This window comes from Rhinopithecus bieti, unplaced genomic scaffold, assembly GCF_001698545.2.
Source record: "Rhinopithecus bieti isolate Rb0 unplaced genomic scaffold, ASM169854v2 scaffold_41644, whole genome shotgun sequence".
Taxonomy (NCBI): Eukaryota; Metazoa; Chordata; class Mammalia; order Primates; family Cercopithecidae; genus Rhinopithecus; species Rhinopithecus bieti.
The window spans coordinates 1,427,153-1,446,327 of record NW_016817838.1 but is presented as its reverse complement, the minus strand read 5'-3'; the positions used below and the strand labels follow the sequence as shown (position 1 = coordinate 1,446,327).

At 46.1% G+C, this 19,175-nt stretch overlaps 2 protein-coding genes across 6 annotated transcripts in view; both read left to right on the top strand.

The window, feature by feature from the left end:
• The window catches only part of PAQR7 (progestin and adipoQ receptor family member 7), a 14,663-nt gene extending 11,494 nt beyond the window's left edge, over window positions 1-3,169 (top strand). The window contains exon 3 of the mRNA XM_017856154.1: window positions 512-3,169. Coding sequence (XP_017711643.1) covers window positions 534-1,574 — 1,041 coding nt within the window. The 5' untranslated portion in view covers window positions 512-533 and the 3' untranslated portion in view covers window positions 1,575-3,169. The remainder of the gene's footprint in view (window positions 1-511) is intronic.
• Window positions 3,170-4,912: 1,743 nt separating this feature from the next.
• Window positions 4,913-19,175, top strand: part of AUNIP (aurora kinase A and ninein interacting protein) — a 25,927-nt gene continuing 11,664 nt past the window's right edge. For 2 of the 5 annotated variants that reach the window (XM_017856146.1, XM_017856147.1), the window contains exon 1: window positions 10,448-10,623. Coding sequence is in view for 2 of the 5 variants with exons in the window: in XM_017856144.1 (XP_017711633.1) it covers window positions 5,014-5,091 (78 nt within the window). In the remaining 3 variants the exon portion in view is untranslated. Of the gene's footprint in view, window positions 5,092-10,447; window positions 10,624-14,104; window positions 14,196-19,175 lie in introns of those variants that run through there. The other 3 variants (XM_017856145.1, XM_017856144.1, XM_017856148.1) reach the window with 3 other exon arrangements.

Genomic DNA, 19,175 nt, shown 5'->3' with positions numbered 1-19,175 from the left:
AAAAAAAAAAAAAAAAAAAAGTGAGACCCTGACTCCACAATAAAGTAAAAATAAATTTTAAAATATCAGCTGGGCATGGGAACATGCGCCTGTGGCCCCAGCTGCTTGGGAGGCTGATAGGAGGATTGCTTGAGTCCATGAAGTCATGTGTTTCACATGGCCAGATCTGTTCTTTAGGAGAGAAAACAGCTGGTGCTGCTGTGTAGAGCCTGGAACGGAAAGGAAATTAACAAGGCGGGGAGCCTTATTAGTTAATACATTCCTCAGACATTTATTGAGCACCTACTATGTGTCAGGCACTGTTCTAGATACCTGGGATATATCAGGGATCCTTGCTCTCATGAGGTCAGATACGAGGAATTCCATAGGACGAGTCTTCTATTCTTAAACCCAGTGTAAGGATAAGACCACTGGGGAGGAGAGGGTAGGATTTGGACATCAGAGTGCCCCAGCTGCTGCTCATGGGGGTGAGGACACCAGGCCCCTGACTTTGCTCTGGTCTCTCTCCCAGCTCCCTGCCAAGGCCCACAGCCATGGCCATGGCCCAGAAGCTCAGCCACCTCCTGCCCAGTCTGCGGCAGGTCATCCAGGAGCCTCAGCTATCTCTGCAGCCAGAGCCTGTCTTCACCGTGGACCGAGCTGAGGTGCCACCGCTCTTCTGGAAGCCTTACATCTATGCGGGCTACCGGCCGCTGCATCAGACCTGGCGCTTCTACTTCCGCACACTGTTCCAGCAGCACAACGAGGCCGTGAATGTCTGGACCCACCTGCTGGCGGCCCTGGTGCTGCTGCTGCGGCTGGCCCTCTTTGTGGAGACTGTGGACTTCTGGGGAGACCCACACGCCCTGCCCCTCTTCATCATTGTCCTTGCCTCTTTCACCTATCTCTCCTTCAGTGCCTTGGCTCATCTCCTGCAGGCCAAGTCCGAGTTCTGGCATTACAGCTTCTTCTTCCTGGACTACGTGGGGGTGGCCGTGTACCAGTTTGGCAGTGCCTTGGCACACTTCTACTATGCTATCGAACCCTCCTGGCATGCCCAGGTGCAGGCCATTTTTCTGCCGATGGCTGCCTTTCTCGCCTGGCTTTCCTGCACTGGCTCCTGCTATAACAAGTACATCCAGAAACCAGGCCTGCTGGGCCGCACATGCCAGGAAGTGCCCTCTGCCCTGGCCTACGCACTGGACATCAGTCCTGTGTTGCATCGTATCTTCGTGTCCTCCGACCCCGCCATGGATGACCCAGCTCTTCTCTACCACAAGTGCCAGGTGGTCTTCTTTCTGCTGGCTGCTGCCTTCTTCTCTACCTTCATGCCCGAGCGCTGGTTCCCTGGCAGCTGCCATGTCTTCGGGCAGGGCCACCAACTTTTCCACATCTTCTTGGTGCTGTGTACGCTGGCTCAGCTGGAGGCTGTGGCACTGGACTATGAGGCCCGACGGCCCATCTATGAGCCTCTGCACACGCACTGGCCTCACAACTTTTCTGGTCTCTTCCTGCTCACGGTGGGCAGCAGCATCCTCACTGCGTTCCTCCTGAGCCAGCTGGTACAGCGCAAACTTGATCAGAAGACCAAGTGAAGGGGGGTGACATCTAGTAGGGAGGGAGGTATTGTGGGGGGACAGGGGTCTGGGCTTGGCTCCAGGTGGGAACAAGTCCTGGTAAAGTTGTGTGTGTCTGGCCCACAGTGACTCTCTGTGCACGACTCAACTCAAGGGCGTCACTGGCCAATTCTTGGATTTAGGGATTGGCTGGGAGTTGCTGGGGTCCACTTCGGGGCCTGCCTCAGTTCCTTGTCCAGGGAGAGGGAAAGAGTTAAAGGTGTGAGCCACTCCAGCTTGCCCCTCCACTGCCACTCACTGGGGTGAGGCTGGGGATCAGCTTGATGAGGATTGGGGCTTCTAGATTGTCTAGGCAGGAGGTGAGACTTAGGCTAGAGTCAGATTTGAGCTGAGCCAGGGTAGGCCTTGGCAACCCATTTCTACTCAGATTTCATTGCTGGATGCGGAAGGGGCAGGCCCAAAATGTATGCAGGATCTTACTGTCCCTTGAAGCCCAGCCACAAGTGTTGGTGCTGCAGAGAGACCCCAAAGGTAGTAGACTGTGCCAGATAGAAATGGGTCCCATCCAGTGCTTCATACCCCTTCAGTCACCATCCCAGACAGTGAGCCCCAGATCTTCTAGCTCTGGCTTCTTTGTCCCACACAGCCTGTTTCCAGCGTCTTTCCTGGTTCCCTTGTTAAGGATTCATTTATCCATTCAGTGTTGAATGGATAAATGGCCTGGGCCTCTGCTCAGAGGCAGGTCACCGCTGGGCCCTGTGGATCAATGCAAGATGACAAAGACTTTTTTTTTTTTTTTTTTGAGAAGGAGTTTCGCTCTTGTTGGCTAGGCTGGAGTGCAATGGTGCAATATCGGCTCACTGCAACCTCTGCCTCCCGGGTTCAAGTGATTTTCCTGCCTCAGCCTCCCGAGTAGCTGGAATTACAGGCATGTGCCACCATGCCTGGCTAATTTTCTGTATTTTTAGTAGAGATGGGGTTTCTCCATGTTGGTCAGGCTGGTCTCGAACTCCTGACATCAGGTGATCCGCCCGCCTTGGCCTCCCAAAGTGCTGGGATTACAGGCATGAGCCATCATGCCTGGCCGACAAAGGCTTTGATACCAGAATGAACTGTCAAGAGAAGTGCTGAGGAGGGATTAACCTGTGCTGCCTGGGACCCTCAGGGTCTTGGGTTGGGGAGTGTGAATAGGAGTTTGCAGATGGAGAATAGGAAGGGCATTCCAGGCAGAGGGAAACTTGTGCAGAGACCCAGAGGTGCGGAAGGAAAAGTGGGGCTGGGGCTGGGGTGGTCTGGATTATGGCCTGGATGCAATAAAGTGACTGTGACAGTAGCCGCCTCTTTGTTTTTTGTCTCCTGTTCAGGGAGGGGCCCCTGCTCACATTACTGGAGGAGGTTTTCGGAGGAAGCTGGGGCCCCTGGGAGTGGACATAGGGTGGAGGGAGCAGTTCTTGTTTTATCTTTGCTGGGGGATGGGGTTGGGGCCTTATATACCATATCTATATATACAAAATTTGTTTGGTAAGGGAGTAGGGGGCAGTTTTATTACTAACGTTCTAGAAGTAGTTAAAATAATGTGTTTAAAATATATATAATCCCACTTTATAATCTGACAAAGACTTTTGTTCGTTCTTCAATTAAGGAGGGTTTTTTTTGTTTTACTGGAGGGGCAGAGGCATGCACACTCCACCATGCATATTGAGCCCCCTCGCATGCGCACCAAAGGAGTATGTTATGTTAACTTTTATAATATTGCTTTTTCCATAGTACACAGCAATATATATACAATGAAGGAAAATTGGGAAGATAAGAAAACCCAAATTAATTAGAAATTTCACTTCACTGCTAAAATATCGTGGGGGACCTTACGAAATACACACACGTAAAATATGTGTATATAAATATTTTGATATAGGCCAGGTGCAGTGGCTCACGCCTGTAATCCCAGCACTTTGGGAGGCTGAGGCAGGCGGATCAGCTGAGGGCAGGAGTTTGAGACCAGTCTGGCCAATATGGCGAAAATCCATCTCTACTAAAAACACAAAATTAGCCAGGTGTGGTGGTGCACACCTATAGTCCCAGCTACTTGGAAGGCTGAGGTGGGAGGATCACGTGACCCCAGGAAGTTGAGGTTGCAGTGAGCCCAGATTGTGCCTGGGTGACAAAACGAAATGGCTCTGTCCACAGTGAAGACAGGCTCTGGCTGCAGAGCTGGGTGAGGCTTCTGGCTGACCTGCTGCAGACTGGGCAAGAGGTGGCTGAGCTTCTGATCCTCCCCCCGCCAAAAAAAAATTAAAAAATTTTTGACCGGGCACGGTAGCTCACGCCTGTAAAACCAGCACTTTGGGAGGCCAAGGCGGGCGGATCACGAGGTCAGGAGTTCGACACCAGCCTGGCCAATATGGTGAAACCCCATCTCTACTAAAAATACAAAAATTAGCTGGGTGTGGTGGCGTGTGCCTGTACTTTCAGTTACTAGGGAGGCTGAGGCGGAAGAATCGCTTGAACCCAGGAGGCGGGGCTGCAGTGAGCTGAGATCGTGCCACTGCACTCCAGCCTAAGTGACAGTGAAACTCCGTCTCAAAAAAATTTGTTTTTTATATATATACAATATGTAAAAATTACATATAATATACATATATTCCATCTATGTAGATTGTGGTTAGGGACGGAAGGATGGGTGGAGTGCCAGCATTTTTGCATTTCCAAGGGGTTTTCTGAATTCACAAAGTACTTTCACAAACCTCATTTGATCCTCTTTTAAAATCCAAGACACAGTAAACAGTGAAAGCAGGACTGAAAGCTAGTTTTGGACCCCAAATTTTAACCTCTTCAAAATCCTCTTCCATGTGGCTTCGTAGTTACGCTTACATTAAAAAAAAAAAAAAAAAAAATTACCAAAGTTGTTCGCACACTCGAGTGTTCGCCCTAAGTGGTCTGGTAACCACTTAGGGCGAGGACCCCTGGTCTGGAGTCTACGGGCCTGATCTCGTATCAGCCGCTTCCTTCTTGGGGTGATCGCGAAGATTCAGCGATGACACGAACAAATTCCTAAGCCCGGGGTAGTTATTATATTTACTGTAAGAAGTTTTCAATGCAGCAAAAAGAAAATGTACGTTTCTGAGGCTGTCGAGAACTGTTCACACAGCAGTTTCCGAAATCCGCTCTTGAATGAACAGATCAGAAAGAAAACGCACTCCTTGGCGCAGGGAAAGGCGCCGCAAGCACTCAAGGACGCGCGGCGAAGGTTAGTGAGTGGGCGGGGCACAGCGAAGGGAGCTGGCCTTGCCGGGGGCGGGGACCTTGCCGGGGCGGGGCTGGCGCCCGGGGCAGTCGCGACGTAGCCCCGCCCCCAGCGTTGGCGCGAGATTCGAACGTCGGCGGCAGTAGTTCTGGCGTTTGCTGAGGTGTCGGGATCCTGAGCTGGCGTCCTGCCGGCTTGGTTCCCTCAGCGGCCATGAGGCGGACAGGCCCCGAGGAGGAGGCCTGCGGCGTGTGGCTGGACGCGGCGGCGCTGAAGAGGCGGAAAGTGCAGGTGGGACGCTGGGGGATGAGAGGGCGTTGGGGACCAGGTAGGGCCTGGAGGCGTAAGACGGGAGGAGTAGGACGGGAGGAGTTTGGGGGACACCCGAAGGTGCTGGAAGTGAAGTCAGGGACAGAGGGAACAGCATTGGGGATTCACGGGCAAGAGGGATTGGGGTCTGAAGAAGGTTGAAAAATGGGGCTTGGAGAGGGTGGGAGGGACGGAAGAAAGGAGCGTGCTGAGGGGTGTGGAGAAGCGGTGCGCCGGGACGGGCGGCGAGGGTTCAGGTGTGGGAGAGGCGGAGGGAAAGTTCGCCCGGAGCAGTTTAACTGAGCAAGCTCCCAAGGAGGCCGGAGTCCCCGCGAGACGTCCTAGTAGATGCTGGAGCATTGGGAGATGCATGCGAATGCAAATTTGGGAAATTCTCACCCCAGGGTCTGTTTCCACCCAATTTGCCAAGTTGCAGGCCATCTACCTGCCAAGAACCGGTAACTCTGAGGGGAAAAGTAGAAGCTATGGGAAGGGGAGCTGGCCTCCTATCTACTGAGCAAGGCACTGGGTGCCGGATACTGCGTTCGATGCTGAATATGCGTTATATGTGTTGTCATTCTTACTGGAAATGAGGAAACTGAGGTTCAGGAACTAACCTAGGCCCGCCTAACTAGAAGGAGCTGGAAATCACACTCAGGTCTGTCACCTAGGCAAGATGCTCTTCAGTTTCTATAAAGAAACAAAAGTGTGAGATAATAATCGTTCATGTTTATTGAGCATCTTATGCTGGTGCTAAGTATTTTAGGTATGTTATCTTGTTTGGTACAGTTCTATATGGTAGATAGTGTAATGATACCCATTTTACATAGGGTAACAGGCTCAAAACAGACACTAGGGGCAAGATTCTTGCTCTCAAGTTGCTCACAGTCTTACAGGGAAAAAAAGAGGTGTATAAATAATAACAATACCTGACCTTTATTGAGTGCTTTCTATGTATCAGGCACTTTGCCGGGACTCATCAATGGCAGGTACTCACCAAAATTCAATAAAGTAGATTTTGTCATTATCCTGGTTTTATAGATGAAAAATTTGATCGTTTTATTATTATTTATTATTATTATTTTTAGACGGAGTCTTGCTCTGTTGCCCAGGCCGGAGTGCAGTGGCGCGATCTCGGCTCCCTGCACCCGGATTCACGCCATTCTCCTGCCTCAGCCTCCCGAGTAGCTGGGACTGCAGACGCCCACCCCCATGCCCGGCTAATTTTTTGTATTTTTAGTAGAGATGGGGTTTCACTGTGTTAGCCAGGATGCTCTCGCTCTCCTGACCTCAAATGATTCGCCCATCTAGGCCTCCCAAAGTGCTGAGATTACAGGTGTGAGCCATCGTGCCTGGCCGATTGTTTTATTTTTTAAAAAATTATCAAAATGGCCAGGTGCGGTGGTTCACGCCTGTAATCCCAGTGCTTTGGGAGGCCGAGGCGGGCAGATCACCTGAGGTCAGGAGCTGGAGACCGGCCTGGCCAACATGGCGAAACCTCATCTCTAGTAAAAAAAAATACAAAAATTTGCCAGGCGTGGTGGCAGGTGCCTGTAATCCCAGCTACTCGGGAGACTGAGACAGGAGAATTGCTTGAACCTGGGAGGTGGAGGTTGCAGTGAGCCGAGATCGTGCCACGGCACTCCAACCTGGGTGACAGAGCAAGACTCCGTCTCAAAAAAAAGATCAAAATGTACAGTAGCTATTTATTACTCCTTGAATTAGGAATATGCCGTTTGTACCCTTAGAATACATTCTTGGATGACATGGGATGGGTGGGAAACTTGTATACTACTTTGATTTGTTAATTTTGGAGACAGGATCTCTGTCATTCAGGCTGGAATGTGGTGGTATAATCACAACTAACTACAGCCTCAGCCCGGTCCCCGGGCTCCAGGTGATCCTCCTGCCTCAACCTCCCAAGTAGCTAGGACTACAGGCATAGTACCACAAAGCCCAGCTCATTTTTTGTATTTTTTGTTCGTAGAGATGGGGTTTTGCTGTGTTGCCTAGACTAGTCTTGAACTCCTGAGCTCAAGTGATCTGCCCACTGTGGCTTCTCAAAGTGCTGGAATTACAGGTGTGAGCCACTGCACCCAGCCACCAGTATAATTTAGAAAGAAGACAAAAATAGAATTAGGAAGAGTTCAGGAGAGAGAGAAAGGGAATATTCCACAGGGAAGAGGAGAGCCAATAGTTGTCTCTCTGTCTATAATTCTGTTTTGTTTTTTGAAAAGGAGTCTCCCTCTTGTTGCCCAGGCTGGAGTGCAATGGTGCAATCTTGGCTCACTGCAACCTCCACCTCCTGGGTTCAAGCAATTCCCCTGCCTCAACCTTCCGAGTAGCTGGGATTACAGGCATGCACCACCTTGCCCTGGTAATTTTGTATTTTTAGTAGAGACGGGGTTTCTCCATGTTGGTCAGGTTGGTCTTGAACTCCCAACCTCAGGTGATCTGCCTGCCTTAGTGTCCTGGGATTACAGGTGTGAACCACCATGCCCGGCCTAATTCTGTTTTTTTGTTTGGAGTCTTGCTCTGTCACTCACGCTGGAGTGTAGTGGTGTGATCTCAGGTCACTGCAGCCTCTGCCTCAGCCTCCCGAGTAGCTAGGATTACAGGCATGTGCCATCACACCTGGCTAATTTTTGTATTTTTAGTAGAGACAGGGTTTCCCCATGTTGACCAGGCTGTTCTCGAACTCCTGGCCTCAAGTTATCCACCTGCCTCAGCCACCCAAAGTGCTGGGATTACAGGCATGAGCCACTGTGCTTGGTCTGTCTATAATTCTTATACCCCCAAATCCTACCTTTTTCCCTGGCAGTGTTATGATGAAAACATTTGTCTTGTTTTTTTTTTTTTTTTTTGAGACGGAGTCTTGCTCTGTCACCCAGGCTGGAGTGCAGTGGCCGGATCTCAGCTCACTGCAAGCTCCGCCTCCTGGGTTTACACCATTCTCCTGCCTCAGCCTCCCGAGTAGCTGGGACTACAGGCGCCCGCCTCGTTGCCCGGCTAGTTTTTTGTATTTTAAGTAGAGACATGGTTTCACCGTATTAGCCAGGATGGTCTCGATCTCCTGACCTCGTGATCTGCCCGTCTCGGCCTCCCAAAGTGCTGGGATTACAGGCTTGAGCCACCGTGCCCGGCCACATTTGTCTTGTTGATGTAGTGCATGGCAGGTATGGAATCCTCCAACATCTCTGATTTCTGGAGGCATGGACCTTATGACCATACTTACTAACACCATTTCTCCTTCTTGTTACTTGATTCCCAAAGATACTCGTTAAAATCTTTGGTTCCTGACTATTATCTATTACTCTGACTTCCAACCCAGAGAAGAGTACTAAAGATTCCCTTTCACAAGGTGCCTCTTCCTAGAGTGGCTATCCAACAGGCGTACAGTCCTTTGAGATTTAATGTCAGGGATGGATGGGCAGTAGCTAGTGGCTGTGTTTTTGAAAACATGCCTCTTCCCACTTGATCTCTACACAGAATTGTTTGCTATTTATGAGAGAATAAGTAGTTTGTAGTCTGGCCAGTACACAATAGTGGTCTATGTTTGGAGTGAGTTTGCTTCTCTCCTAATTTGAACTATCCATTTGGCCTCATTACTTAGGCCTTGTATGTATACTAGTCATTTTGTTTTTATATTATGAAAGTAATATATGTTTGTTTAAAAAAAAATAAATAGGGCTGTGGCTCGTGCCTGTAATCTCAGTACTTTGGGAAGCTGAGGCTGGAGGATCACTTGAGGCCAGGAATTTGGGACCAGCCTGGGCAACATAATGAGACCCCAACTCCACAAAAAATAAAAAAAGTTTATCATGGGTGGAGGAGTGTGGCAGTTTTAATATATGTCCACAAATTCTTCAGTACTTTTCCTTCTAAAAGATAGAACTTAATTCCCCTTTCTTTGAGCACAGACAGTATTTAGTGACTCCGATGACTAGAATGTGGTAGGTTATAGTGTTAGAATTCTGAGTCTAAGCCTGGCCAACATGGTGAAACCCTATCTCTGCTAAAAATAGAAAAATTAGCCAGGCTTGGTGACGGGTGCCTATAATCCCAGCTACTCAGGAGGCTGAGGCAGGAGAATTGCTTGAAGCCGGAAGATGGAGGTTTCAGTGAGCCAAGGTTGCACCACTGCACTCCAGACAGGGTGATAGAGCAAGACCCCATCTAAAAAACAAAAAATTCTGAATCTAGGTCATAAATGACATTGCAGCTTTAGCTTCATTGTCTCTTTGGGAGAAGCCAGCTGTCATGGTGCGAGGACACTCAAGCAGCTCTGTGGAGAGGTTCATGTAGTGAGGAGCTGAGGCCTTTTGTCAACAGTTGTGTGAGTGAGGGAGTCATCTTGAAATTGGATACTGCAGTTCTAGTTGATATTTTGAATGCAGCCTCACTAGACTGTGAGACAGACCCACCCATCTAGGCTTAACCCAAATTCTTCATGCACAGAAGTTGTGCATGCCTGCTGTGCATGAAGTTGTAAATGCCTGGCTGGATTTCAGAATTGCCATTGACTGGTGACCCACTTGTACCTCTTATTTCCCCCTTTTCGAACAGAATGTCTGTAACAGTTATGCCTGTTCCAAATTGTATGTTAGATGTATGAGGGAAGATAATTTGTCTTTAGTTCACAGGCCTGCAGATCTAAAGGAACTGTACTTAAGCTACACTTTTGGACTTCACATGTACCTGTTTTAGATGCTAGTATCTTTGATATTAAGCTAATGCTATAAAGAGATGAGATTTTTGTAGTTTTGGGAGGGAGTATATTTTGCATATGGGAAGAATGTAAGTAATTTGGGGCCAGAAGGTGGACTGTGATGGTTTTAAAACATGTCCACACTCTTCCCTTCAAGAGGTGGAGCTTCATTCTCCTGCCTTTATGTTTGGATTGGACTTGGTAACTTGCTATATATTTGTTTATTTATTTATTTTTTTGAGATGGAGTCTCACTCTATTGCCCAGACTGGAGTGCAGTGGCGTGATCTCGGCTCACTGCAACCTCTACCTCCCAGGTTTAAGCAGTTCTCCTGCCTCACCTTACGAGTAACTGGGATTATAGGCATGCATCACTATGCCTGGCTAATTTTTGTATTTTTAGTAGAGGCGGGGTTTCATCATGTTGGTGAGGCTGGTCTCAAACTCCTGACCTCAGGTGATCCACCAGCCTTGGCCTCCCAGAGGGATTACAGGCGTGAGCCACTGCACCCGGCTGTAACTTGCCTCTAATGAGCAGAATATTGCGGGAACTGATGGTGTGTGATTTTTTTCAGATTGGGTCATAAATGGCATTATGACCTCTTTTGATTGCTCACTCTGGGAAAAGCTAGCTTCCACGTTGCTACATGCAGCCTGCTCACAGCCATGTTAGTGAGCCATCTTGGAGGTGGATCCTTCAGCCCCAGTTAAGGCTTCAGATGATTCTAGCCTGAGCCAACATCATGAATGCAACCTCATGAGAGACCCTGAGCCATAACCACCAAGCTAACCACCGTGAGAAACTGTGTGAGATGAATGTTTATGTTTTGTTTTGTTTTTGTTTGTTTGTTTGTTTGTTTTTTTGAGATGGAGTCTCGCTCTGTCACCCAGGCTGGAGTGCAGTGGCCGGATCTCAGCTCACTGCAAGCTCCGCCTCCCGGGTTTACGCCATTCTGCTGCCTCAGCCTCCTGAGTAGCTGGGACTACAGGCGCCCGCCACCTCGCCCGGCTAGTTTTTTGTATTTTTTAGTAGAGACGGGGTTTCACCGTGTTAGCCAGGATGGTCTCAATCTCCTGACCTCGTGATCCACCCGTCTCAGCGTCCCAAAGTGCCGGGATTACAGGCTTAAGCCACCGCGCCCAGCCTTTGTTTGGTTTTTGAGACAGAGTCTTGCTCTGTCACCCAGGCTGGGGTGCAGTGGCACGATCTCAGCTCACTACAACCTTCGACTCATGGGTTCAAACGATTCTCCTGCCTCAGCCTCCTGAGTAGCTGGGATTACAGGCGCCCACCACCACACCTGGCTAATTTTGGTATTTTTAGTAGAGACGAGGTTTCACCATGTTGGTCAGGCTGTTCTCAAACTCCTCCTGACCTCAGGTGATCCGTTTGCCTCAGCCACCCAAAGTGATGGGATTACAGGCATGAGCCACCACGCTGGCCGAATGTTTATTGTTTTAAGCTTCTAAGTTTTGTGGTAATTTATTACACAGCAATACAACACTAATACAGCTAATGTTAAGAATGATTTTGTGAACAATATTTGGAGACTTTAATACCCGCTTTCAATTATGGATATCAACAAGGAAAAAAGACTTGAACAATACTATAAACCAGGTAGACCTAACAGACAAAAATATAGAACAGTCTACTCAACAACAGCAGAATACGTAGTTTTCTCCATGACACATGGAACATTCTCCACAAATACTAGGTCACAAAACAATCTCAATAAATTTAGAAAGATGGAAATCATACAAAGTATATTCTCCATAATGGAATGAAAGTAGAAATCAGTAACAGAAGAAAAAGTACAAATAGGTTGAAATTAAACAGCACATTTCTAAATAACCAAGGGTCAAAGAAGAAATCAAAAGGAAAATTATAATAGAAAGTACTTTGAGATAAATGAAAAGAAAAACACAATGCACCAAGATTTATGGGATGCAACTAACACTATGCTAAGAGGGATATTTATAGCTGTAAATGCTTTTATTAAAAATAATCTCAGCCAGGCACAGTGGCTCACACCTGTAATCCCAACATTTTGGGAGGCTGAGGTGGGTGGATCACCTGAGGTCAGGAGTTTGAAACCAACCTGGCCAACATGGTGAAACCCTATCTCTACTAAAAATACCAAAATTAGCTGGGCGTGGTGGCGGGCATCTGTAATCTAGCTACTCAGGAGGCTGAGACAGGAGAACTGCTTGAACCCAGTAGGCAGAGGTTGCAGTGAGCCAAGATTGTGCCATTGTACTCCAGCCTGGGCAACAAGAGTGAAACTCCCGTCTCCAAAAAAAAAAAAAGAATCTCAAATAACCTAATCTTCTACCTTTAGAAACTAGAAAAAGAAGAGCAATCTAAACCCATAGTAACCAGAAGGAAGGAAATAATACAATTTGGAGTGAAAATAAATAGTAAAGAAAAAAAATGAAGATCAAAAGTTGGTTCTTTGCAAAGATCAACAAACTCAACACAACTTTAGCTAGACTGATCAAGAATAAAAGAGAGTGCAGTGGCTCACACGTATAATCCCAGCATTTTAGGAGGCTGAGGTGGGAGGATCCCTTGAGCCCAGGAGTTCAAGACCAGCCTGGGCAACATAGGGAGACCCTGTCTCTACCAAAAATTAGAAAAATTAGCCTAGTGTGGTGGTGCATGCCTGTAGTTCCAGCTACTCAGGAGGCTGAGGTGTAAGGATCACTGAACCCAGGGAGGTTGAGGCTGCATTGAGTGGTGATTGAGCCACTGCACTTCAGCCTGGGTAACACAGTGAGACCCTGTCTCAATCAATCAGTCACCAAGAGGCTAGGTGAAGTGGCTCAAAAAACCCCATCTCTACTAAAAATACAAAAATTAGCCAGGCATGGTGCCGTGCGCCTGTAGTCCCAGCTACTCAGGAGGCTGAGGCAGGAGAATCACTTGAACTGGGGAGAAAGAGGTTGAGGTGAGCCGAGATTGTGCCATTGCACTCCAGCCTGGGTGACAGAGTGAGACTACATCTCAAAAAAGAAAATAAAAAGAGATAAAAGAATTATAAGATAATACTATAAACAACTGTATGCTAACATATTTAGATAACTTAGATGAAATGGACAAATTCCTAGGAAGTCACAGACTACCAAACTTGTCTCAAGAAGAAATAGATAAAAATCAACTGACTGTAAATGTAAGGGTTTACTTCTGGACTTTCAGTTCAATCCCTTTGGTCTATAGACCTATAACAAAGAGATTGAATTAGTAATTTTAAAACTTCCTGCAAAGGAAAGTCCAGGTCCAGATAGTTTCACTGGTGAATTCTACCAAACATTTAAAGAATTATACCAATCCTTCAGACTCTCCCAAAAAAATAAAATAGAAGAGGAGAGAACATTTTCCAACTCATTTTGAGGCCAGTGTTACTCTGATACTAAAACTAGACTCAAGATATCACAAGAAAAGAAAATTATGGGCCAGTATCCTTTATGAATACAGTTACAAAAATACTCAACAAAAGGCAAGCAAACCAAATCTAGCAACACATAAAAAGGATTATAAATCATGACTAAGAGGAATTTATCTTAGGAATGCAAGGTTGGTTTAAATTTGAAAACCAATTAATATACCGTAGTAATAGCATAAAATACAAAAACCACATAATCATCTCAATAGACACAGAAAAAGCATTTTGACTGCATCATTTTGTGATTAAAACACTCAACAAACCAGGAATAAAAGGGAATTTTCTCAGCCTCACAAAGGGCATCTGTGAAAACCCAGTTAACATCATACTTAAGAAGACCGAATGTTTCCACTCCTAAGATCAGCAACAAGACAAAGATCTTGCCACTCTGTTTACCATTGCACTAGAGATTTTATCTAGGGAAATTTAGCAAGAAAAAGAAATAAAAGATATCCAGATTGAAAGGAAGAAGTAAAATTACCTGTCTGGAGAAAATATGATCTTTTATATAGAAAATCCCAAGGAATCCACTTAAAAAATTAGAAAAAATGAGTTCAGCAATGTGACAGGATACAAAAATCAATTATACTTCTATACGGTAGAATTTTATCCAAAAAATGAAGCTAAGGAAATAATTTCATTTACAGTAGAATCAAATAGAATAAAATACTTAGGCATAAATTTAACAAAACATTGCAAGACATACACTGGAAACTATAAAACTCATTGAAATAAATTAAAAATGTAAATTGATCAGAAGACTTAATCTTAAGATAGGAATACTCTCCAACTGATCTACAGAATCAGTGCAATCCCTATCAACATCTCACTTGTCCTTTTTGCAGATACTGAGTCTGATCCAGAAATTCATGACATTTGAGGGATCCAGAAAAGCCAAAACAAGCTTGAAGAGTAACAATGTTGGAGGAATCACATGTACTGATTTCAAAATTACTATACAGTAAAAGTACTTAAGATGGTTTGATACTGTCATAAAGATAGACATATTATAGACCAAAGGAATTGAAAGTCCAGAAGTAAACCCTTACATTTATGGTCAATTTTTTTTTTTTTTAGAATCAGGGTCTCAATTTGTCACCCAGACTGAAGTGAGATATGATTCATATACCATAAAATTTGCTTTATTGAGATATGATTTATATACCATAAAATTTGCCCATTTAAGTATGTACCCCCAAGAGATAGGAAAACATATGTATGCATGAAAACTTGCACACAAATGTTCTTAGCATTTCTCATAATAGCCAAAAAGTGGCAACAATCCAAGTAGTCATCAACTGATGAACATCAATTGGTAACCAAAATGGTGTATCTAGGGCCGAGTGCAGTGGCTCACACCTGTAATCCCAGCACTTTGGGAGGATGAGGTGGGTGAATCACTTGAGGTCAGGAGTTTGTGACCAGCCTGGCCAACATGGTGAAACCCTGCCTCTACTAAAAAAAAAATGCAAAACTTAGCCAGGCATGGTGACAGGCACCTGTAACCCCAGCTACTTAGGAGGCTGAGGCAGAAGAATCGCTTGAACCCAGGAGGCGGAGGTTGCAGTGAGCCAAGATCGTGTAACTGCACTCCAGCCTGGGTGACAGAGTGAGACCATGTCTCAAACAAACAAACAAACAAAATAACACAAAATGATATATCTATACAATGGAATATTATTTGGCAATATAAAGGAATGAAGTATTGATACATGCTACAACATGGATGGACCTCCAAACATCAGGCTGAGTAAAAGAAGCCAGTCACAAAAGACCAGATATTGTATGATACATAAAAGACCCAGAATAGGCAAATCTGTAGAAAAGAAAGTCAGTGATTTCCTGGGCCTGGGGTGGGATGGGAGTGATCCGGAATGACTGCTAAGGCTAGAGGGTTTCTTTTGGGGGAAATGATAACTGTTCTAAAATTAGATTTGGTGATAATTACACAACTTCATAAGTATACTAAAACTTAACTGTATACTTAAATGGGCAAATTTTATGGTATGTGAATTGTATCTTAATAAAGCTGTTAAAATGAAAAGAAAGACTCTTTGTGGAAGAGTTAGACCTTAAACGAAGGGCCAGATTTTGTTGGAAAGCAATGGGAGTGCAGTGGGACAATATGAATAGTGCCACAGAAGCAGGAAGTATAAGGGATGTTTGTGAAACACGAAATAAAAGTTAAGGAGTCTCGAAGACCACCATAATTTTTGACACCAACTGCAAGTTTGGAGGTCCCCAAAACCATTCTCAGGTTTCATAATTTGCTAGAAGTACTCACAGAAGTCACCGAAAGCTGCTATGGTTACAGTTTATTGCAGTGAGGAGACACAAATGAAAATCAGCCAATGGCAGGGGCATAGAGAGCCAAGTCTAGGAGAATCCCAAGCCTGAATCTTCCAGTGTACTCTCCCAGTGAAGAATTAGACAATGCCAACTGCTCTTAGCAGTGATATGTAACAGTACGCACAGAATACTGCCAATCATGGAAGCTTACCTGAGCCTTGATGTCCAGAGTTGTTTTGGGGGTTCCGTCACATACATGTGGTTGACTTACCTTCCTGGCTGACCTTAGTTTTCAGCCCTTATAGAGGTCATGCTGATAATGCATGGCCTAAAGACCCCTCCATAAATCACATTGTTAGCATAGATTATTTGGTGTGGCCCAAGGCTCCCAGGTTAAAAAACAAAACAAAACAACACTGCTATCAGGTGGGACATTCCAAGGATTTAGAGATTATCTCTCAGGAGCTGCCAGGCCTCTCCTTGGGTAAGATTTTTTTTTTTTTTTTTTTTTGATGGGGTTTCAAAAAAACTTCGCCTGGGCTGGAGTCCAATGGTGCGATCTTGGCTCACTGCGACCTCTGCCTCCTGGGTTCAAGCGATTCTCCTGCCTCAGCCTTTCAAGTAGCTGAATTACAGGTGTGTGCCACCAACCACGGCTAATTTTTTTTGTAGTTTTAGTAGAGACGGGGTTTTACCGTGTTGGGATTACAGGCATGAGCTACCGCACCTGACCAAGATTCTTTACTACATAGGGAGTAATTCAATTTGGCTAAAGTGTAGACTATTCCCCAGAGTTGAAGGTGAGTTTAGGAGGGTAAACTAGTGCTATGTTGTTGGAATTTGTTGTCATGGGAGGTATCTCTTAAGAAGATTAACCCATTAGCGGTTATTTGAGAGTGTGTAGTATCCTGACAGGCTAGAGGAATTTGGAGGATACTGCTGAAGTTTGGGTAAGAAGTAACAAGGACTTAGTCCAGGATGGTAGAAGTTGAAAGTTGTTTATGTTTAGTTGTTTATTGTATTTTATTTTATTTTATTTTATTTTATTTTTGAGACAGGGCCTCACTCTGTCACCCAGGCTAGAGTGCAGTGGCATGATCTTGGCTCACTGCAACCTCCTCCTCCCAGGCTCAATGGATCCTCTCACCTCAGTCTCCCAAGTAGTTGGGACCACAGGCGTGCGCCACTGTACCTGGCTTTTTGGTAGAGACTGGGTTTCACCATGTTGCCAGGCTGGTTTTGAACTCCTGAGCTCAAGTGATGTGCCTCCCAAAGTGCTGGGATTACAGGTATGAGCCACTGTGTCTGGCCAGTTGTTTATTTTTATTTTGGTTTATTGGTCTCTATAATTATATATATAAAAGTATATATACACTCAAGAAGAACCTAAATAGGCTTAGTAGGGGACTGCTTAAATGTTTTTTAAGGCCGGGCGTGGTGGCTTATGCCTGTAATCCCAGCACTTTGGGAGGCTGAGGTGGGCAGATCACTTGAGGTCAGGAGTTCGAGACCAGCCTGGCCAACATGGTAAAACCCTGTCTCTACTAAAAATACAAAAAAAAAAATTTAGCTGGCATCGTGGCACACGTCTGTAATCCCAGTTATTCAGGAGACTGAGGCAGCAGAATTGCTTGAACCTACGAAGCAGAGGTTGTGGTGAGCCAATATCGCACTACTGCACTCCAGCCTGGGTAATAGTGTGAGACTCCATCTCAAAAAAAAAAAAAAAAAAAAAAACCGGCTGGATGTGGTGGCTCAAGCCTGTAATCCCAGCACTTTGGGAGGCCGAGACGGGCGGATCACGAGGTCAGGAGATTGAGACCATCCTGGCTAACATGGTGAAACCCCGTCTCTACTAAAAAATACAAAAAACTGAACAGCTGCCCAGGCTGGAGTGCAGTGGCGCGATCTCACTGCAACCACTGTCTCCCAGGTTCAAGAGATTCTCCCGTCTCAGCCCCCTGAGTAGCTGGGATTACAGGCGCCCGCCATCATGTCTGGCTAATTTTTGTATTTTAGTAGAGACAAGGTTTCACCATGTTGGCCAGGCTGGTCTTGAACTCTCCTGACTTCAGGTGATCCCCCCGCCTTGGCCTCCCAAAGTGCTAGGATTACAGGTGTGAACCACCACACCCGGCTTTTTTTTTTTTGAAATGGAGTCTCGCTTTGTTGCCCACTGGAGTGCAGTGGTGCAATCTCTACTCACTGAAGCCTCCACCTGGGTTCAAGTGATTCTCCTGCCTCAGCCTCCCAAGTAGCTGGGACTACAGGTGCATGCCACCAGACCTGGCTAATTTTTTTTGTATTTTTAGTTGAGATAAGGTGTCACTATGTTGGCCAGGCTGGTCTCGAACTCCTGACCTTAAGTGATCTGCCTGCCTTGACCTCCAAAGTGCTGGGATTACAGGCATGAGCCACTGCGCCTGGCCTGCGAGCACCCTTTTATGAGACTTAGTAATGCCAGTGGATGTAGACATATCAGGTCTCCAATTAGGAATTGTGATAGAAGAAATTTGCTTTTCTCTTTTCCCTGTTGAGTTTTCATGAGGTTTAGATGAAAAACCAATACAGGGTGGTTCTCGAAGATTCCTGCAATAATTTTGTGTTGTTAGATTACTTTGGGATGGAAAACTTCATAGTTCTCAGTGGGTGTACACGTCCATCCTGTCTGTGTCCTGGACCTTATATGTGACATCAGTTATAGTGACAGGAGTTCATCTTAGCTTGGATCACAGCACTAGAAAAGCCTTAGTGGGCTGGGCGCGGTGGCTCAAGCTTGTAATCCCAGCACTTTGGGAGGCCGAGGCGGGTGGATCACGAGGTCAGGAGATCAAGACCATCCTGGCTAACATGGTGAAACCCCCTCTCTACTAAAAATACAAAAAATTAGCCGGACGTGGTGGCGGGCGCCTGTAGTCCCAGCTACACGGAGGCGGAAGCGGGAGAATGGCGTGAACCCGGGAGGCGGAGCTTGCAGTGAGCTGAGATCCGGCCACTGCACTCCAGCCTGGGCGACACAGCGAGACTCCGTCTCAAAAAAAAAAAAAAAAGAAAAGCCTTAGTGTTTTCTGTCAGCTCTATTGCTGTTGTGCTGAATATGTAATAAGTAGCTGTAAATAAAATGAAAACGGGAAATCTTTCCTGCATATCTACCTATTTATTGAATCGAGTACCTATTATGTGTATTAAGCTATATTAAGTTCTGTGCAGGATAGGAAAAAGGTATGTGGATCACATGCTGATGCCGGGATTTTGTAGGATAAGTTTTGAGACACCAAGTGATAAATGGCCAGTTCAGAAGAGGAAGAGACCACACATGGCTGGGGGAATCAGGAATGCTTGGTGATAAGCTGAAGAGTATGTTTCCGAGCTGGGCGTGAAAAATGCCTTTCTGGCCGGGCGCGATGGCTCAAGCCTGTAATCCCAGCACTTTGGGAGGCCGAGACGGGCGGATCATGAGGGCAGAAGATCGAGACCATCCTGGCTAACACGGTGAAACCCCGTCTCTACTAAAAATACAAAACCTAGCCCTGGTGCGGTGGCTCAAGCCTGTAATCCCAGCACTTTGGGAGGCCGAGACGGGCGGATCACGAGGTCAGGAGATCAAGACCATCCTGGCTAACACGG